The sequence below is a fragment of the Acartia tonsa genome, chromosome 13, assembly GCF_053477335.1.
Source record: "Acartia tonsa isolate MP-2025a chromosome 13, ASM5347733v1, whole genome shotgun sequence".
In the NCBI taxonomy this organism is placed as follows: Eukaryota; Metazoa; Arthropoda; class Copepoda; order Calanoida; family Acartiidae; genus Acartia; species Acartia tonsa.
Genome location: NC_137272.1, coordinates 15316555 through 15331146, shown reverse-complemented (window position 1 = coordinate 15331146; position 14592 = coordinate 15316555). Strand labels below are relative to the sequence as shown.

At 31.1% G+C, this 14592-nt stretch overlaps 3 protein-coding genes across 9 annotated transcripts in view; all 3 read right to left on the bottom strand.

Moving 5' to 3' along the window:
- The window catches only part of LOC145304636 (uncharacterized), a 71709-nt gene that overhangs the window by 43702 nt on the left and 13415 nt on the right, over positions 1–14592 (bottom strand). The window lies entirely within an intron of this gene.
- LOC145335171 (uncharacterized) lies at positions 2141–11594 on the bottom strand. The gene is made up of 11 exons (XM_080180901.1): positions 11558–11594; positions 8217–8290; positions 7057–7113; positions 6383–6457; positions 5736–5847; positions 4343–4491; positions 3833–3889; positions 3573–3733; positions 3222–3251; positions 2674–2773; positions 2141–2191 (listed from the first exon to the last, which is right to left on the bottom strand). The coding sequence occupies exons 1-11, from the start codon at positions 11592–11594 to the stop codon at positions 2141–2143; spliced, it is 903 nt and encodes a 300-aa protein (XP_080037027.1).
- LOC145304637 (ero1-like protein) overlaps positions 9061–14592 on the bottom strand; it is a 56655-nt gene continuing 51123 nt past the window's right edge. Inside the window, exons 15-20 of one of the 2 annotated variants that reach the window (XR_013874149.1) lie at positions 14149–14267; positions 13460–13555; positions 12812–12895; positions 12300–12388; positions 9477–11859; positions 9095–9167 (exon numbers count right to left, since the gene is read on the bottom strand). Coding sequence is in view for 1 of the 2 variants with exons in the window: in XM_080146569.1 (XP_080002695.1) it covers positions 11721–11859; positions 12300–12388; positions 12812–12895; positions 13460–13555; positions 14149–14267 (527 nt within the window). In the remaining variant the exon portion in view is untranslated. Of the gene's footprint in view, positions 11860–12299; positions 12389–12811; positions 12896–13459; positions 13556–14148; positions 14268–14592 lie in introns of both variants that reach the window. The other variant, XM_080146569.1, reaches the window with a different exon arrangement.

Genomic DNA, 14592 nt, shown 5'->3' with positions numbered 1-14592 from the left:
AAAGTATTTTAAGATTGCAGACATCATTTCTTGATTTTCAAGAAAAATTAAATATTATTGAAAATATTTTTTTGGGAACATGAGGACGTCCGTCTAAATGTTTAAAAAGCCAACTGAACAGCTGTTTTTTCAGGGAAAAAGGAACATTAAATATTTTTTTTTCTAAGTATATTTTCAAAAGTACGACTGAAAAAAGGTTAACCTCAAGAAAGGTTGACCTCTAATTTCTCTCGGTCGACCATTTAGCTTTTGTGAACTGGGCTTTTATTTCCCCTTCTGCCAATCATTCCCCCATCTGTCAAATCAGACCCCACCTTCCAATCCTGGCCCCATGTTCCTATTTAGACCCCATCCTTCATTTTTGTCCCCTGTTCAATAATTTATCCCTTCTCTGACATTATTTTGTTTCTCTTGGAGAGGTGCAAAATATGAAGATGGGGATAAATTAACATGATGGGGACAAAATCATAAAATGGGGTAAAAATTTCATGATGCCGGGGGGGGGGGGGTTTAATTTGATAGATGGCGGGGGGGGGGGGGTTTATTTTTTCAGATGGGGTAGAATCTCACTCCTCAACTCGGAAATTGCCATGATTTTTTAAGTCTAGATAGTTTGAAAATAAGAGTTTAAAACAAAAATTCATGGTATTTTTATAGTGTTCAAGACGTCGAATTCAAAGTTTCTGAAAAAAAATTAAAAATCTTTTTAAGCCAAGCGAATTATTTTGTAGTGTAGCTGCTATAAAAAATTATATTATAGTCTAGTAGATGTTTAAAGTATTCTTCAAAATTATTCTATCTTGTCTGTACATAATAATTTCCATAACTGTTAAACCGATCTGGCTGCTATCCTTTGAAGTGAAGCTTCTACTTAATCCTAGAAAGTCTTTGTAAATATGCTTGACTAACTATAGCCCGAAGTGACGTACGGCCATTTCTTTATTATAGAATAGTTACTTTAATAAAACAGTACAACAAAAATGTCTTGATATATTTTTTTTTATTATCCCCTACTTTCTAAATACATAAATACAAAAGCAAAATAAAAACATTAAAGTATCACAACTTATATACAAATATCACCAAAAAAATGAAAAAAAATAAGAGATAAAACAAGAACATTTACTTTCCTTAGAAGCAAATCTTGTGGATCTAAATCGGCGGGGGTGAGGTAATAATAAATATTCCTAATTGGGTAATGGGTCAAGTCATAATATGAATATATATTGAATTTTTGGCCTATTGGCTATACAAAAGTTACCTTCCCTACTCCATTAGGTTTATAAATCATTGAAATTTTTTAAAGTTAAAGCAGATTCATTTCTTAGATAGAAATATTAATATAGGATCAAAAAACATAATTTTTGTAAATACGAAAAAATGCAAATATATAACTTTGACTAAAATAAGGCAATATAATTTAAGAATCTGCCCAGTTCTATAAATACAATTTTCGGCGTGCATTTACTTTCTCATATTATCATATAATCAGAACCACAATTATATCTAGAATACATGAATATTGGGACAGGGCAATTAATGTAGTCAATTTATGTTGCTAATATAGTACTCAGTTATTGATCAATATGTTCCTATATGGGGGAGGGGATGAATTAAAGTAATATGAGAGGGATGTGAGGTATCGTTATATTAGCCAGCAAAGATAAACATTTTAATAGAGTATGCGAGAATCTCGCACAATATCCACTTATTCTATATCCATTGAAACACAAAAAGATTTCCCACATTTTTGGCTTCAATCTCATGATTTAACCCTTCTCTTATTTGTTTGTGTAGTTGAGCTATTATGTGATCATATGCGGAAGTAGATGCACACCAATAACATAACTTTATTTCCAGTATGGCTTCGAAACCGATTAATGTCCACTGGATTAGAACCATAATAAATAATCACGTATAGTATTGTGTTTTGACAATTTTCCACGAATATTAAAAATCATTTTGTTAGCCCGAGCCTTTGGCCTATCAACAACTAGTTTTAAACTTATAATTTTTTATTTCAATATTCGCGGAAAGCTGTCTATAATACGACGCAATAAATAGATATAATATTCCCCTTACTGGATTACAACTTTAAAATATTATAAGTTTATTATATTACAAAATTTAATTTAATAATTTATTCAAAATCTGAAACGCTGGAATTGTCCCCATTTTCTAATAAAAACACCTAAAATAAAATAAACATTTAGTTTAGTTTTAATGAGAAGTGAGTGTAGTGTATCAACTTTGACATCGTTATTTTATAGCAATGAAGATTTTTTATATTATTTATATTCTAGTTTAAAACAAGGATTAAAAAATCTATAAAGCAAAGCTTAGGAAATCAGATGGAGAAAAGAACGTAGACAAATGTACTGCACAAATAATATTCAATAAACAGAATAATAATAAATAAAAGTAAGTTGTTAAATCCAATATATTTTATATTTACAAAGTAACATTATAAGTTTTTGTAAAAGATGCTTCGTTTATTACATGTTGCCCTTTTTAAATTTGCGTTAATAGGACAACAACATCTCTAAAAAACGTATTTCAAAATGTAGACATACAGACTTCATGGTTACGATTATAGAGATGCTATATACACTTTCTTAATTGTTTCAGGAATCCCCATTCAGTGGATAGCCTATGGTATCAAGAAAGTAATACCTGTCCACTGAAACGTCTATAGACCAGAAAAGCCAGAATTAGGAACAGAATCGCTATCACAAAGTCAGTCGACTGCAAACCAAACAACAGACTGCTACCCCTGAAACAGAAGAATGAAATTTTAAAAAGAAAAATCATAAGAAAAGATATATTCCAAATTATTAGTGCAGCAGTAATAGTTTTTGATTAAAGAAATTGGTTACTGGATAAAACATCTAATATTTAAGAATGTTACACAGTATAGGGGGCCAAGATTACTGTATTTGTACCACGGGTTCTGTAGAATGCTAAAAGTATTTTCATGTATATCCTCCCATGGACGTGCGTTTAAAAGATCAATTTAAATCTGCTTCTAGATCTAAGTTTATTCCGTTCAAATTTTACGTTTTTTCCTATAATAAGATTTTCTCAAAATATTAAATCAAACGCTTTGCAAAGTCAAAAAAGAATGCAAAAGATTTAAACAAATATCCTTGTTTTAAGTTATGACATATTGTGAATTTATAGAAAAGATGAACCTCAAATCGAATTAGTTATAAAAAATGTACCTTATTTCTTCAGTAGTTTCATTTCTTGCACTAAAATAGAATAAAATAATGTTAATACATAAAAACATTGTTATTCATCTCTGCGACAGCAATTTGATTAATCCGTGTTTTAGATATCAACAAAGCATCCAAAGAGTCCATGTTTTTTTTCATGAGAGGTGCTAAATCTCAACCAGGGGATAATCTAAGTTGAGAAAGGTTGAAGCGTGGGTAATACTAATGACCCTCAATAAATGTAAAATATTTTTTAAAAATTAGAGGGGTATAATTGCCTCCTTTAACCCCCCCCCCCCCACTGTATCTTAGCGTACTTTTGAGGAGGGGGGGGAGGGTCTTATATTCTGTGATTACCTATCATTAACTGAAGTTGCTATACTCTGGGATGCTTCATTCAATACTGTACTAGTTGGACTCAAGCTTGCATCCTCTGGTATGCTTGTTGTTGGGGGACTTGAACTGGCTACCTTTGTTTCTTTTTTATCAGGAGTAGGCGCAGTGCTAGAATCGCTTCCCTGTAAAGCAAAATATTTTGTTCGAAAATCAAGAAAAACATTTATTTGAAACTGAGATACATTTGAAAAAAAATTTCACAATACAAAATTTAAAATTACCTTCAATTTGAAAGAATTGACAATTTCTTCAACCTCTTCTGCATTTATGTTACTTCCCTAAACAACAAAAAAGTTTAGTTTGTGAAGAAAAGTTTAAATGGCGATGAATTTTCAGAAAATTAAACATCTTTTGAAGAGAAACTTTAGAATTTTCCCCATCCCTTCTCTTGGGCAAAGCCACAGAGTATAAGAACAAAGTAATAAAAAAACTGTTATTGTAATGTAAAAATAACTAAGCGGCAATACCCCCGAGAAGCCTCTAGTACCACTTAAGTTGGGGAGGGGAGGCAAGTCGACACCCCCTCATTTAAAGTTTTAAGTTTTCAAAAGAAACAGTAAAAAATTGGCGGGGGGGGGGGACATATTTATTTAAAGGGTGGAGGTACCATCCCTGAAAACGGTTAAAACCTTCCCTGGACCTATAAGAAGCTTCACTGAAAAGCAGAACCATGGAGATATTCTTCTCTATAGTCTAAAAAAAGCAACAGGATCAGAATATAAGATGGATACCTGACTGTCACTAGCTAGCAGTGAGCTGGGTTTACATTTACAGGTGCTGCACACCCAGTCAACACTCTGTTTGGCTAATCTCTTCCGTTCATCCGCAGGATAGGAAACTGCTCCGACCTCGTAGCTCTTGGCGTCTGTTGGCATAAAACCTTAACAAGATTAGTTTTCATAAAACTTACGCCTTTTTTGATTTAATAAAAATAGCTTTTCCTCTGCCTAAATAGGATACTTGAAGCTTGAACAAATTCCTTATGCACAAAAAAAGGTTTTATGCAGCTTATACCAATAAAAATCTGCTTTATCAATTTTAAATAATATGGGTCTAAATTCTGATTTTCTTAATGATTTTCTTGAGTTTCTATTAAAACAAAAAAATAATATCTCATACTTCAAATGTACATGATTTATATTCCGTAATTCGTAATTTATCTATTATAAACATTTAAAAATACATAAATTCATAGTTAGTTTCATTTTTAACTCGAAATAAATTATATAAAAACAACAAAAACCAATAACGAAATTAATTCGGGAAAAAATCACGAAACCTATACGTGTTTTTCAGCTGTCGTTGGGGGGCATACATCGTAAAATTGACGACCTCTCCATTTGCCCCCAAAATATTATTTTAGATTTATTTCGCTTGTTGGTTATACCTTATTCCTGGGTTTTATGAGTAATTTCTTGACTGAAAATTAGGCTACGGGAAACAACTAGGCAGAAATATTATTACCCCACTGAATTGTATATAATATTACTAGCGGCTTCGCCCCTAGCCTCTAGGGGCTTTCCCCCCAAGAGATGATAAAAAAAGTTAAGGTAAAATTCGTAAAAAAAAAATAAAAAATAAGATGGACCAAGGAAATCTTCAAAAAAAAAGGATAACTCCTATAAAAAAAAATTTAAAAATGGGGGGAGATTTTTTTTTTGTTTTTTGGGGGGTTGGGGGTGTCCCATCCCCCAAGAAAATAGCCTAAAACCACCACAGGACCAGTATGCATATTCCCTGAAGAGAAGATTCCAATTGGTTCAGTGGTTACAGAGATCTTAAGCTTCAGACGGACGGACAGTCGGACAGACATCATTCTACTTTGTATTATAGATTATTGATACAAGGATCTAAAAGGATAACCCAATGGCCGATGAATTGATGTACATTACCAATGATAATACACAAAATTATTCCTTTAGTAGATTAAAAGTAGTGGTCGAAACGTTTAAACACCTAACTTAAAATCTTAATAAATCAAACAATCAAAATTTAGTAAAGGTCCACCACAAAGTTATTAAGCAAACCAATAAGAAAACGTTATTACAAAACTTTAAGGACTAGTGTAATAAACAGCCCATTGCCTCTCTCTCTGATATTGATAAATAGAAAGTATATTACTACCTATAATCGCTAGAAGAGCTGTTCTAATGGACCAGGAAGGTTGCCAGGTTTCAGGATGGTAGCCAGAAATTGATAGACAAATCTTCTTGCCCACTTCAAATCTTCCATTTGGCTATAAAAGTTGTTATGGTTTAGAAATGATGCGTAGATATCATAATCTTAGTTTTCAATGGTGTGGTGTACCCTGTAGATAGCTGCTTAGAGTTTGAGTTTTCAATGGTGCATTATGTATCTAGCTGCGTAGTTTTTAGTTTTTAATGCAGTACCCTGTATCTCAATTCGAAGTTTTTTTTGGATTCTGGCGCACCCAGTAACTAGCTGCGTAGAGTTTTACACTTTCAATGGTTTTACATACAGAGGGAAGTAGAGCTTTAAGCTTTCAATAGTGTATCCTGTATAAAGTTGCGTAGAGTTTAGTTTACAATGGTTTTACATACAAAGAGACTGAGGGACGGACTCAAGTTATGGAGTTGTTGTGTTATTTTATGAATTATCTAATTCTTAAACTTGTGAGATAAGAATATTTGTAACTTATGAATCAACATTTTTAGTAAGTTTTAAAGGGATTAGGTGTATAATTATTCCACCCCCTCTCCCCCAAAAAACTAGGACGTTCCTCTTAAAATATTTGATAAAAAAATACTTACAGTAAGTAGAACAATATCTGGGGGTTTCATTGGATATTCAGAGGGAACTATTATTCTGCCATGATACACACCTCCCTACAAATAAAAAAAATGATAGATTTTTTAACAAAAAAAATTGGAAGATTTATATTGCCCGAAGTGGTTAATGGTGGTTTCTTCCACATTGTACATTGAAATAGAATTATGGAGATCTTTACGAGATCTTACAGGACAAACATTTATATATCACACCTTCTTTTGTATACCTATAGGATAAGTATTGAACAAGCACAATAATCTATAGATTAAAGACAATGATTCAAATAATTTATATGTTATAGGAATCAGTAACGAATAAGTAACGAGTTTCTTTTTGTTTTTAGTGTAAGATTTCGATAACAACTGGTTTAAGGCCATTGATCCACACTTGCCAAACCCAACGAAGACTGAGCCCCTAGATACTATAGTTGCAGGGGGGAATCTCCCGCATTATTTCTTTATCAAAATTTTTAAAATATTTTTTAAGGGGGAAGGGGGAGGTGGTATACCTCCAACGCCGGAAAATATCTTAAAACCACAACAGGACCAATAGGCATCCGGTAATGAGATCTTAAGCTTCAAACAGTGCAGGCATCGTTCTACTTTATATTTGTGAGTCTTAATGCACAAATTACGCGTAAAGATATAATTATTACCTGAAAATCAGAATCTTCAGGTCCGCGAACTGTGAAATGCCATTCAAACAAATTATCCTAAAATCATATTATATTCAGGTATCTAAATTGATGTATATCCCGAATGATGATACACAAAATCACCCCTTCTGTAGATTAAAATTAAGAGCCAGAGATGTTTGAGGATGTTGTCAGATTGTACTAACAACGAAATTAATTCGGGAAAAATTACGAAACATATACGTGATTTTCAGCTGTCGGTTGGGGGACAACACTTGACGACATTTTATATGCCCCACAAATATATTTGTTGGCTATACCTTATTCCTGGGAGTTTTAAGGTTTATAAAATTGATATCTGTAAATTATAAATCAATAAACAATAAAATTTTCAGCTTTATGAGTAATAAACTACCATTGTAAACCAAATTTCATCTAAAATTAATCAAATGTTTTGTTGAGTTCAAGCTGATAAAAAAATAAAATTACGGCAAACTGTCATAAAATGCTATGAAGGCAATAGAACTGATTTTGAAGTTACAAATAAAGTAACGTGTTGATATATATACTTTATGTTCATATGTCTTAGCTTGGGATATTTCAAATAGGCAACTAGTTTTACATTTACACTTTTTTATTATAAACTGTTCCAGAATATTTTTTTGTTCATTTCTCTATATATTACAGGAAGCTAATATATAAATAAATAGAAGTTACCAAACATGCTCGACACATTTAATAATGTCCAAATAAATATATTCTTATCTAGTTTGCGAGGTAACCGTATATATATATAAACTAGCGGATGCACCCCTAGCATCTAGGGGCTCTATATTCGAAGGGCAGAAAAATGGCCTAAAACCATACCCAGACTTATTTATTAAAAAATTAAGAGGTTCAGTGGTTAGCGAAATCCTTCGCTACAGACAAAAAAATCTTATTACTTTATATTGTAGGATATACATATATGTCTGTAATGAAAAGCTTGATATCCAAGAAGAAAGATCTTGGAATTAAATGATCTCATGCGTTCCAGAGCATTTAAAAACATACAAGGTCTGATATTTCTTTCCTTTTGCTCTCTCTCTCTACTAAAATGATTTTCACACACATATTCCTTAAACAAACGAACAAAAATAATCATAGAGAGCTACGTCATTATTTTTTTTTGGATTCCATACCTCTAATGGAGCTGCAAAGTATTCTGGGGCCGGTTGAGATAATTCTGCCGCTTCGCGCATTAACCGCTTAACAGCTAAACAATCAATCAATCATTAATTTATTTGTACCAAAGCATTTTCTTAATATAATTAATAATTGTATTAATAAAAGCGAAGCATTTCTATAATTAGGCTCGGTCCGTACGTCCGTAACGGATAGCTTTTTTCGTTAATTTAGGCATGTTAGAATTGTCCTATCGATTTCAAATTTTGCATGGTGATTCCTTTAATAGTTAGGTACGATTTAGAAAGCAACTCTATAATCATCACCAAAATGTCCGTACGTCCATTTCAAACATGTTGATTTTTTTACTTTTTTAACAACAAATTTTTATGTGATCTGATCATCCGATTGATCTGATTTTTGGTGTATTGATTCCTTGGACAACAAAGTAATAAGCGAAGCAACTCTATAATCAAGTCCTAAAAATGTAAGTATGTCCATAAACATTATCCTGAATCAAGCTGTTTTTCAACAAATTTACTTACAATTTTGCGTTGACTCTTATACACTTATATTGTGATTATTCAGTTCTGACACTATACAAGTATTAATGTCCGTTTGTCTTACCGTTTCTGTGCTTCGCTTTTATGGATGTTGTCATCCTTGTTAATTTAACACTCCAACGGACAGACATAATCCTTCTAGAAAAGTGTCAGGATGTGTGTCTAACCGCAGGACCAACATTGTTTTCCTTTACAGGGAAGCTTTTTCCAGAGGTCCAGAGAAGATATAAAATATTTTTTGAGAAGAGGTACCACACCCCACAAAAATTTTTGTTTGTTAAGAGAATGATGATGTAAACAAGAAGTTTAACATAGACCTTTATTTAATTTTAAAGATATCTTACATATTAACAATCAACATCTTTTGTAGACTCAAAGTTTATTATATGGTAGGTATTGCATTCACTACCGCATATGTTTAACAATAGCAAATCATCAATATCGCATTTTATTACAACAATAAATGTATTATTATGGATGCATCATCCAGACAACTAAGGTGAAGACCATTTTCGCCTGCTAGCAAATTGCTTTCTGTTCTTTTGTAGGGAATCATCTGTATTTATATTTCCGACTCTATTAGCTGATTTTAAAGACCAAATATAAAATCAGGACAGGTTCCCCGCCCTATGGGAAGGCAGGATTGTATATACTTTAATATTATAGCTATGTCTTCTTGCTATTATGAAACAATATGCGAAAGTGAATGTACACCTTATATTTCATAATTAATTATGATTTTGTTTATCTGTTTTAAACCCGCAACATATTAAAAACATTTACAATATATAATCACAGAAATATTGTTTTAAACAAAATAAAATGATTAGAATTAAAACCCAAAGGGCTCGGCAGCCGCACATAAGCCGCGATTAAGCAGCCATTTGACTGTTTTTAGTAGCTCAAAAACATTATTGAAGAAAGAATGTTCTATTAAGAACAGGGTTAGGTAGCTCTTAGTATTTAAGAACATGAACCGGCAATTCAATTACTGCTTAATAATGAGCCTTCTGCTAAGCCCTTAAAAATATATTATCATTGAAGATAAAGGTAAACAAAAAACAATGTTTTATAAACTAAAATAATATAATTAAGTTAATTATTTAAAATAACAAAAAGATGGTTTTGTGAAAGTTATATTGCTTGAAATTACAAAGAAATAAATCATTTGAGACTAATATTTGTAGATTGACATTCTTTTTCTAACAAAAAATAATAATATTAATAACTAAACAAGAAGAACAAAGGTTTTATATGATTTAGATTATTTTTACGATTTTAAAAATAATCCAATTAAAATGATAAGACATATAATACATTATGATGAATATGATATAATTGCCCTAATAACAATATCTACCAGTTTTTATATGACACTCAATAAATACATGTTGCTTAAGTGCTAAAAAAAACATTTTTTTAAATATCACAGATGTAAAATGCTGCTTTATATAAAAATAATATAATGAGGGGTTTAAAATTTAATTTTAGATTATGTTCAGTTCATTAGTTTCAGAGTAGGAAATTACTAAAATGATTGATACTTTAAAATCAACTTCACAATTCTTTTTCAGTTGTCATATCTCCTTTTCTGATGACTAGTTTATTGGTAACAAAGGGTGTATAACAGGGATCTCAGAGATAAAACAATGGCCGATAAATTAAAGTACAATGTACATCCCCGATGATACACAAAATTACCCCTTCTGTAGCTTACAATTAGTGGTTGAAACGTTTGAACGCTCAACTTGATGATACAACCAATGCAAATTCAAAAAATAAATGTCCCCAAAGATGTTAATCCAACGAATAAGAAAAACCTATAAAATTTTGGGAACTAGTGTAATAAACAACCCAATGTCCCCTTCATCATTGGTTGCATAGACAGAGGCGTGCACATGATTTAGGATGGGGAAATAGATGGGACTGGGATAAGATGACATTGAAAGGAGGCGATGTTAGGGGGAACAGAGTAAATTGGTTGAGCATGGGGAAAAACTTATCTTAACCTATCTATCTAAGCAACAAAATTAGATTGGTATAACCCCCATAAAGGGAATGTAAAAGTTTAGATTTAACTACGTTTTTTCAGACTATAATATTTCTAAATAATGCATAACAATAAATATCTCCTCATAATTGATAAATTGCATATCTGAAAGGACAATAAACTATTTTGTTTTCAATAAAAATACAAGAAGCGCAGCAAAAACACGCACTGTCAAAAAAAATATTAAAGTAATTGACAGTATGAATACTTAAAGGGTTATAAATAAAGATAATTTATGTTTGAAAATCCGATAATAAACAAAGCAATTTACAAAATTTGATGTAATCGTGGACATACATTATACCTACCCAAACTAAAGGATAGCTGCAAAAATCAATATAAAACATTTGGAACAAAATTCAGAAATTGATTCAGCTTTGTACTAAGTCTTTTATTAATAATATTATGCTATAGAATTGAGGGTATCTGTTGTTTTTATTATGCCTCTTTGGTTTAAATCATTCTTGTTATAACAATCCAAATTTAAGTCTTCCCTTATAATTATATCAAGACGATTTATTGTATTTTCTTTAATACTTTAAAATGATGTTTAAGTTTTTTTTTTTAATGAAGTTGTTATGTTGTGTAAATTTTAATTTATAACGCCACGTACTTTCACTGAAAGAAAATGTCTTTTTTTTACTAGCTATTTTAATTTTCTAAATCTTCAAATTTAAATCTTCCATTCTTTCCAAAGGGCAAATTTTATCTCATTGAAAATATCACAAAATTTCTAACATTTCACCTTCGTTATCACAAAATGCATTTTCTTGACAATCCATTTTTTGCCTTTTATAAATGTATTATGATATGTTATATAATATTCTTTTTCATAGATTTCGTAATTTCGGAAATTGCACATAATTTCATTTGCACATTCATAAATTATTTTTGTTTCAGACATTTTTTCATGTGATTGGTTCCTCATTTTTATTATTTTTTTCTTTTAATTTTTCTTTCTTGTCTGCTCCGCGTTTCTTTTCCGTTTGTTCTTGGTTTTCATTTGAACTTAGAAATTGATGGCCAGCAATTTTATACATGTCCCTGTTTTTATATTTATCATGCATTTAGTCATGCGAAAAAATTATCTTCCTCCCAATTATTTTATAAATCATTCCTTCGATGCTAGTGGCGTGCAAAAGAAGGTGCTTAGCTCACAAAATCAGCAACCCATTTAAAAAGCAATAACGATAATCTTTGTTTCTGTCCATTTGTATGTCTGTCGTATAAATAAATCACTTTACTAAAATGGACTTTTGAGAATGTTAATTACCCCCCCCCCCCCCCCCAACCAACACCACCACCTAAACATACCTATACTTCCCCTTTTGTACTAATGAACCTCTTAATGCAAGTATTTTCATCATTCAATGAATATTTTGGACAAAGGTGATGAAAAATGTACCAACCGCTCCCCTGGCTTAACTTAGAATTATTATTAGATCAAGATAACTAATGAAGAATAAATGCATGTAAATATGTCCCTGAATCTTTGCAACTGTTGTATACTTGTTGAAATTCTACCAAATCCATTCAACAAGGACACTATCTCGTTTCTACTCAGTTGCAATGTTTTCTAAAAAAACAAGGTAAATAATCATTACAAAAGTTCAGACAGGGAGGAGACATTGGACAGTAAATCACACCAGTAACTAAAGTATTATAACAACGCTATCTTATTCATTGGCTTAAAACTTCGGAAATTATTATTAAATTTGTATTAGTTGTTTCTAAACTACTAGTGTCCAAACTTTTCAAATTTCAAATACCATGGATTTGTTTGAATTACTTACTATTCTGGCTATCATTTTTGGTAGTTTACTACTTTACAAAAATGGATATACTAGGTATAATATGTCATAATATCCACGTATAAACATCCATTTTTTTCAAGTCACTCTTGCTTGTCTGCTTCAGTTAGTGTATTTTATAATTAAAATAACTTCGAATTGTATCTGGTATCTTCCATGTTTTGTAACTTAAAACAAACTTTACTAACGTTTATAGAGGGTAACTTTTCAACTCCAATGTTATCAAAACTCCCAGAAAACAGGATCTTCAGAGCTGTTCCTAAGCCACGGGTCTGAAAAATACCAGACAATTAAAAAAAAACTAAAAATTAGGTTTTGTAAGGTATAAGATAATTGTAACAAAATGTTTTCTTTTCTATTTATTTTATCTACCAAAAGATTATTTAAGTCGGCAATCACCCTCCTCCTTTTGAAATGACTCTAGTTACACGATTGGGGTGATAAGAAAATTTAACCATCTAAGGCGTAATCCCCTTTTACCCCCCCCCCCAAAAAAAAAAAATAAACATTTCTTGCCATCCTATATATTTGTATATCATCCCTATACATGCAGGGATTTAATTGGATAAGACAATGGCTAATAAATTGATGTACGTATATCCCCAATGATGATATAAAAAATTACCCTTTCAGTAGATAAGATTTGGTGGTCGAAACGTTTAAACACTCCACTTAATGAATCATCAAATCAAAATTTACTAAAAAGTCCAACGAATAAGAAAACGTTATTATAAAACTTTGAGGACTAGTGTAATAAACAGTTCATTGTCCCCCCTCGCTCTATCTGCTATACATGAGAACATTGTAACCAACACAGCAATATTTATTGACAATACCTGTAATTTTCCCCATAGTTTACATTTATCACAGGTGACACAGTCCATGACTCTGGTTATGTTCTTGAAATGCTCACGAAACTCAACTTTTAACGCCTAAAACATAAATTAAGTGAATATATATTAAAACTTAGATATTAATCTTAAAAATTACGTATAAATCTAACCCAGAAATCTTAAGAAATAAGAGAAATGACGATTAATTCATGTTCATTGTTAATCTCTAATTAAGATAAACAAAATTAGCCCTTCTGTAATAAAATTGTTGGTTAAAGACTTTGAACAATTTAAGTCTAAAACAACCAATCCCAATTCAATAACAGTGAACTATGTTTCGAGCAAACGAATAAGATAAAAAAGTGGTTATAAAACTATGGGTACGAGTGTAATTTACAGTCTAATGTCCCATTTTGTTTCAAAAGAAAATTGTATTAGTTTAACATCTGTAGAACTACTTTTCTATCTATAATTTGTTTAAATTACAATACTTATATTACAATAATCCAACCAAAAATACTAATTTTATATTTTATATACCTACCTATTTATCTTACAAATTTACTTTTAATCAACTTATATAAGCAACACTTTGACTAAAAATGCTGATTTCATCACAATTATGGAATTATTTCATTATTTATTTGTCTTTTTTCCAGTTATCCATCTATTTATCTATATGAACAACTTACATTAGCATCACTGGTCTGACTGAACATACTGGTTTCATCAAAATGTTGAGGAAATTCTTCAATGACGTCTAAAAGTTGGTTGACAGCTATCACAGTCTCTTTATCCTCCTGAGGACGACCTACAATCAAATTAAATGTTAGAAAATCCGCGAAATTAGCTTAATAAACTTATCAATAACTTCTATAGGTACCAAGTAAAAAAATATGAACATTTTAAAAGCGAAACATTTCTATAATTAGGGTCAGCCCGTCTGGAACGGATAGCTTTTTTCGTTAACTTAGGCATATTAGAATTGTCTTATCGATTTCAAACTTTGCATGGTTAAGTAGTAGTTAAGTACGATTTAAATTTAGATACTGATTCCTAGGGCAACAAAGTACAATGTTATAAGCGAGGCATCTCTATAATTAGGTCTCAAAAATTTAAGTATGTTCTTAAACATT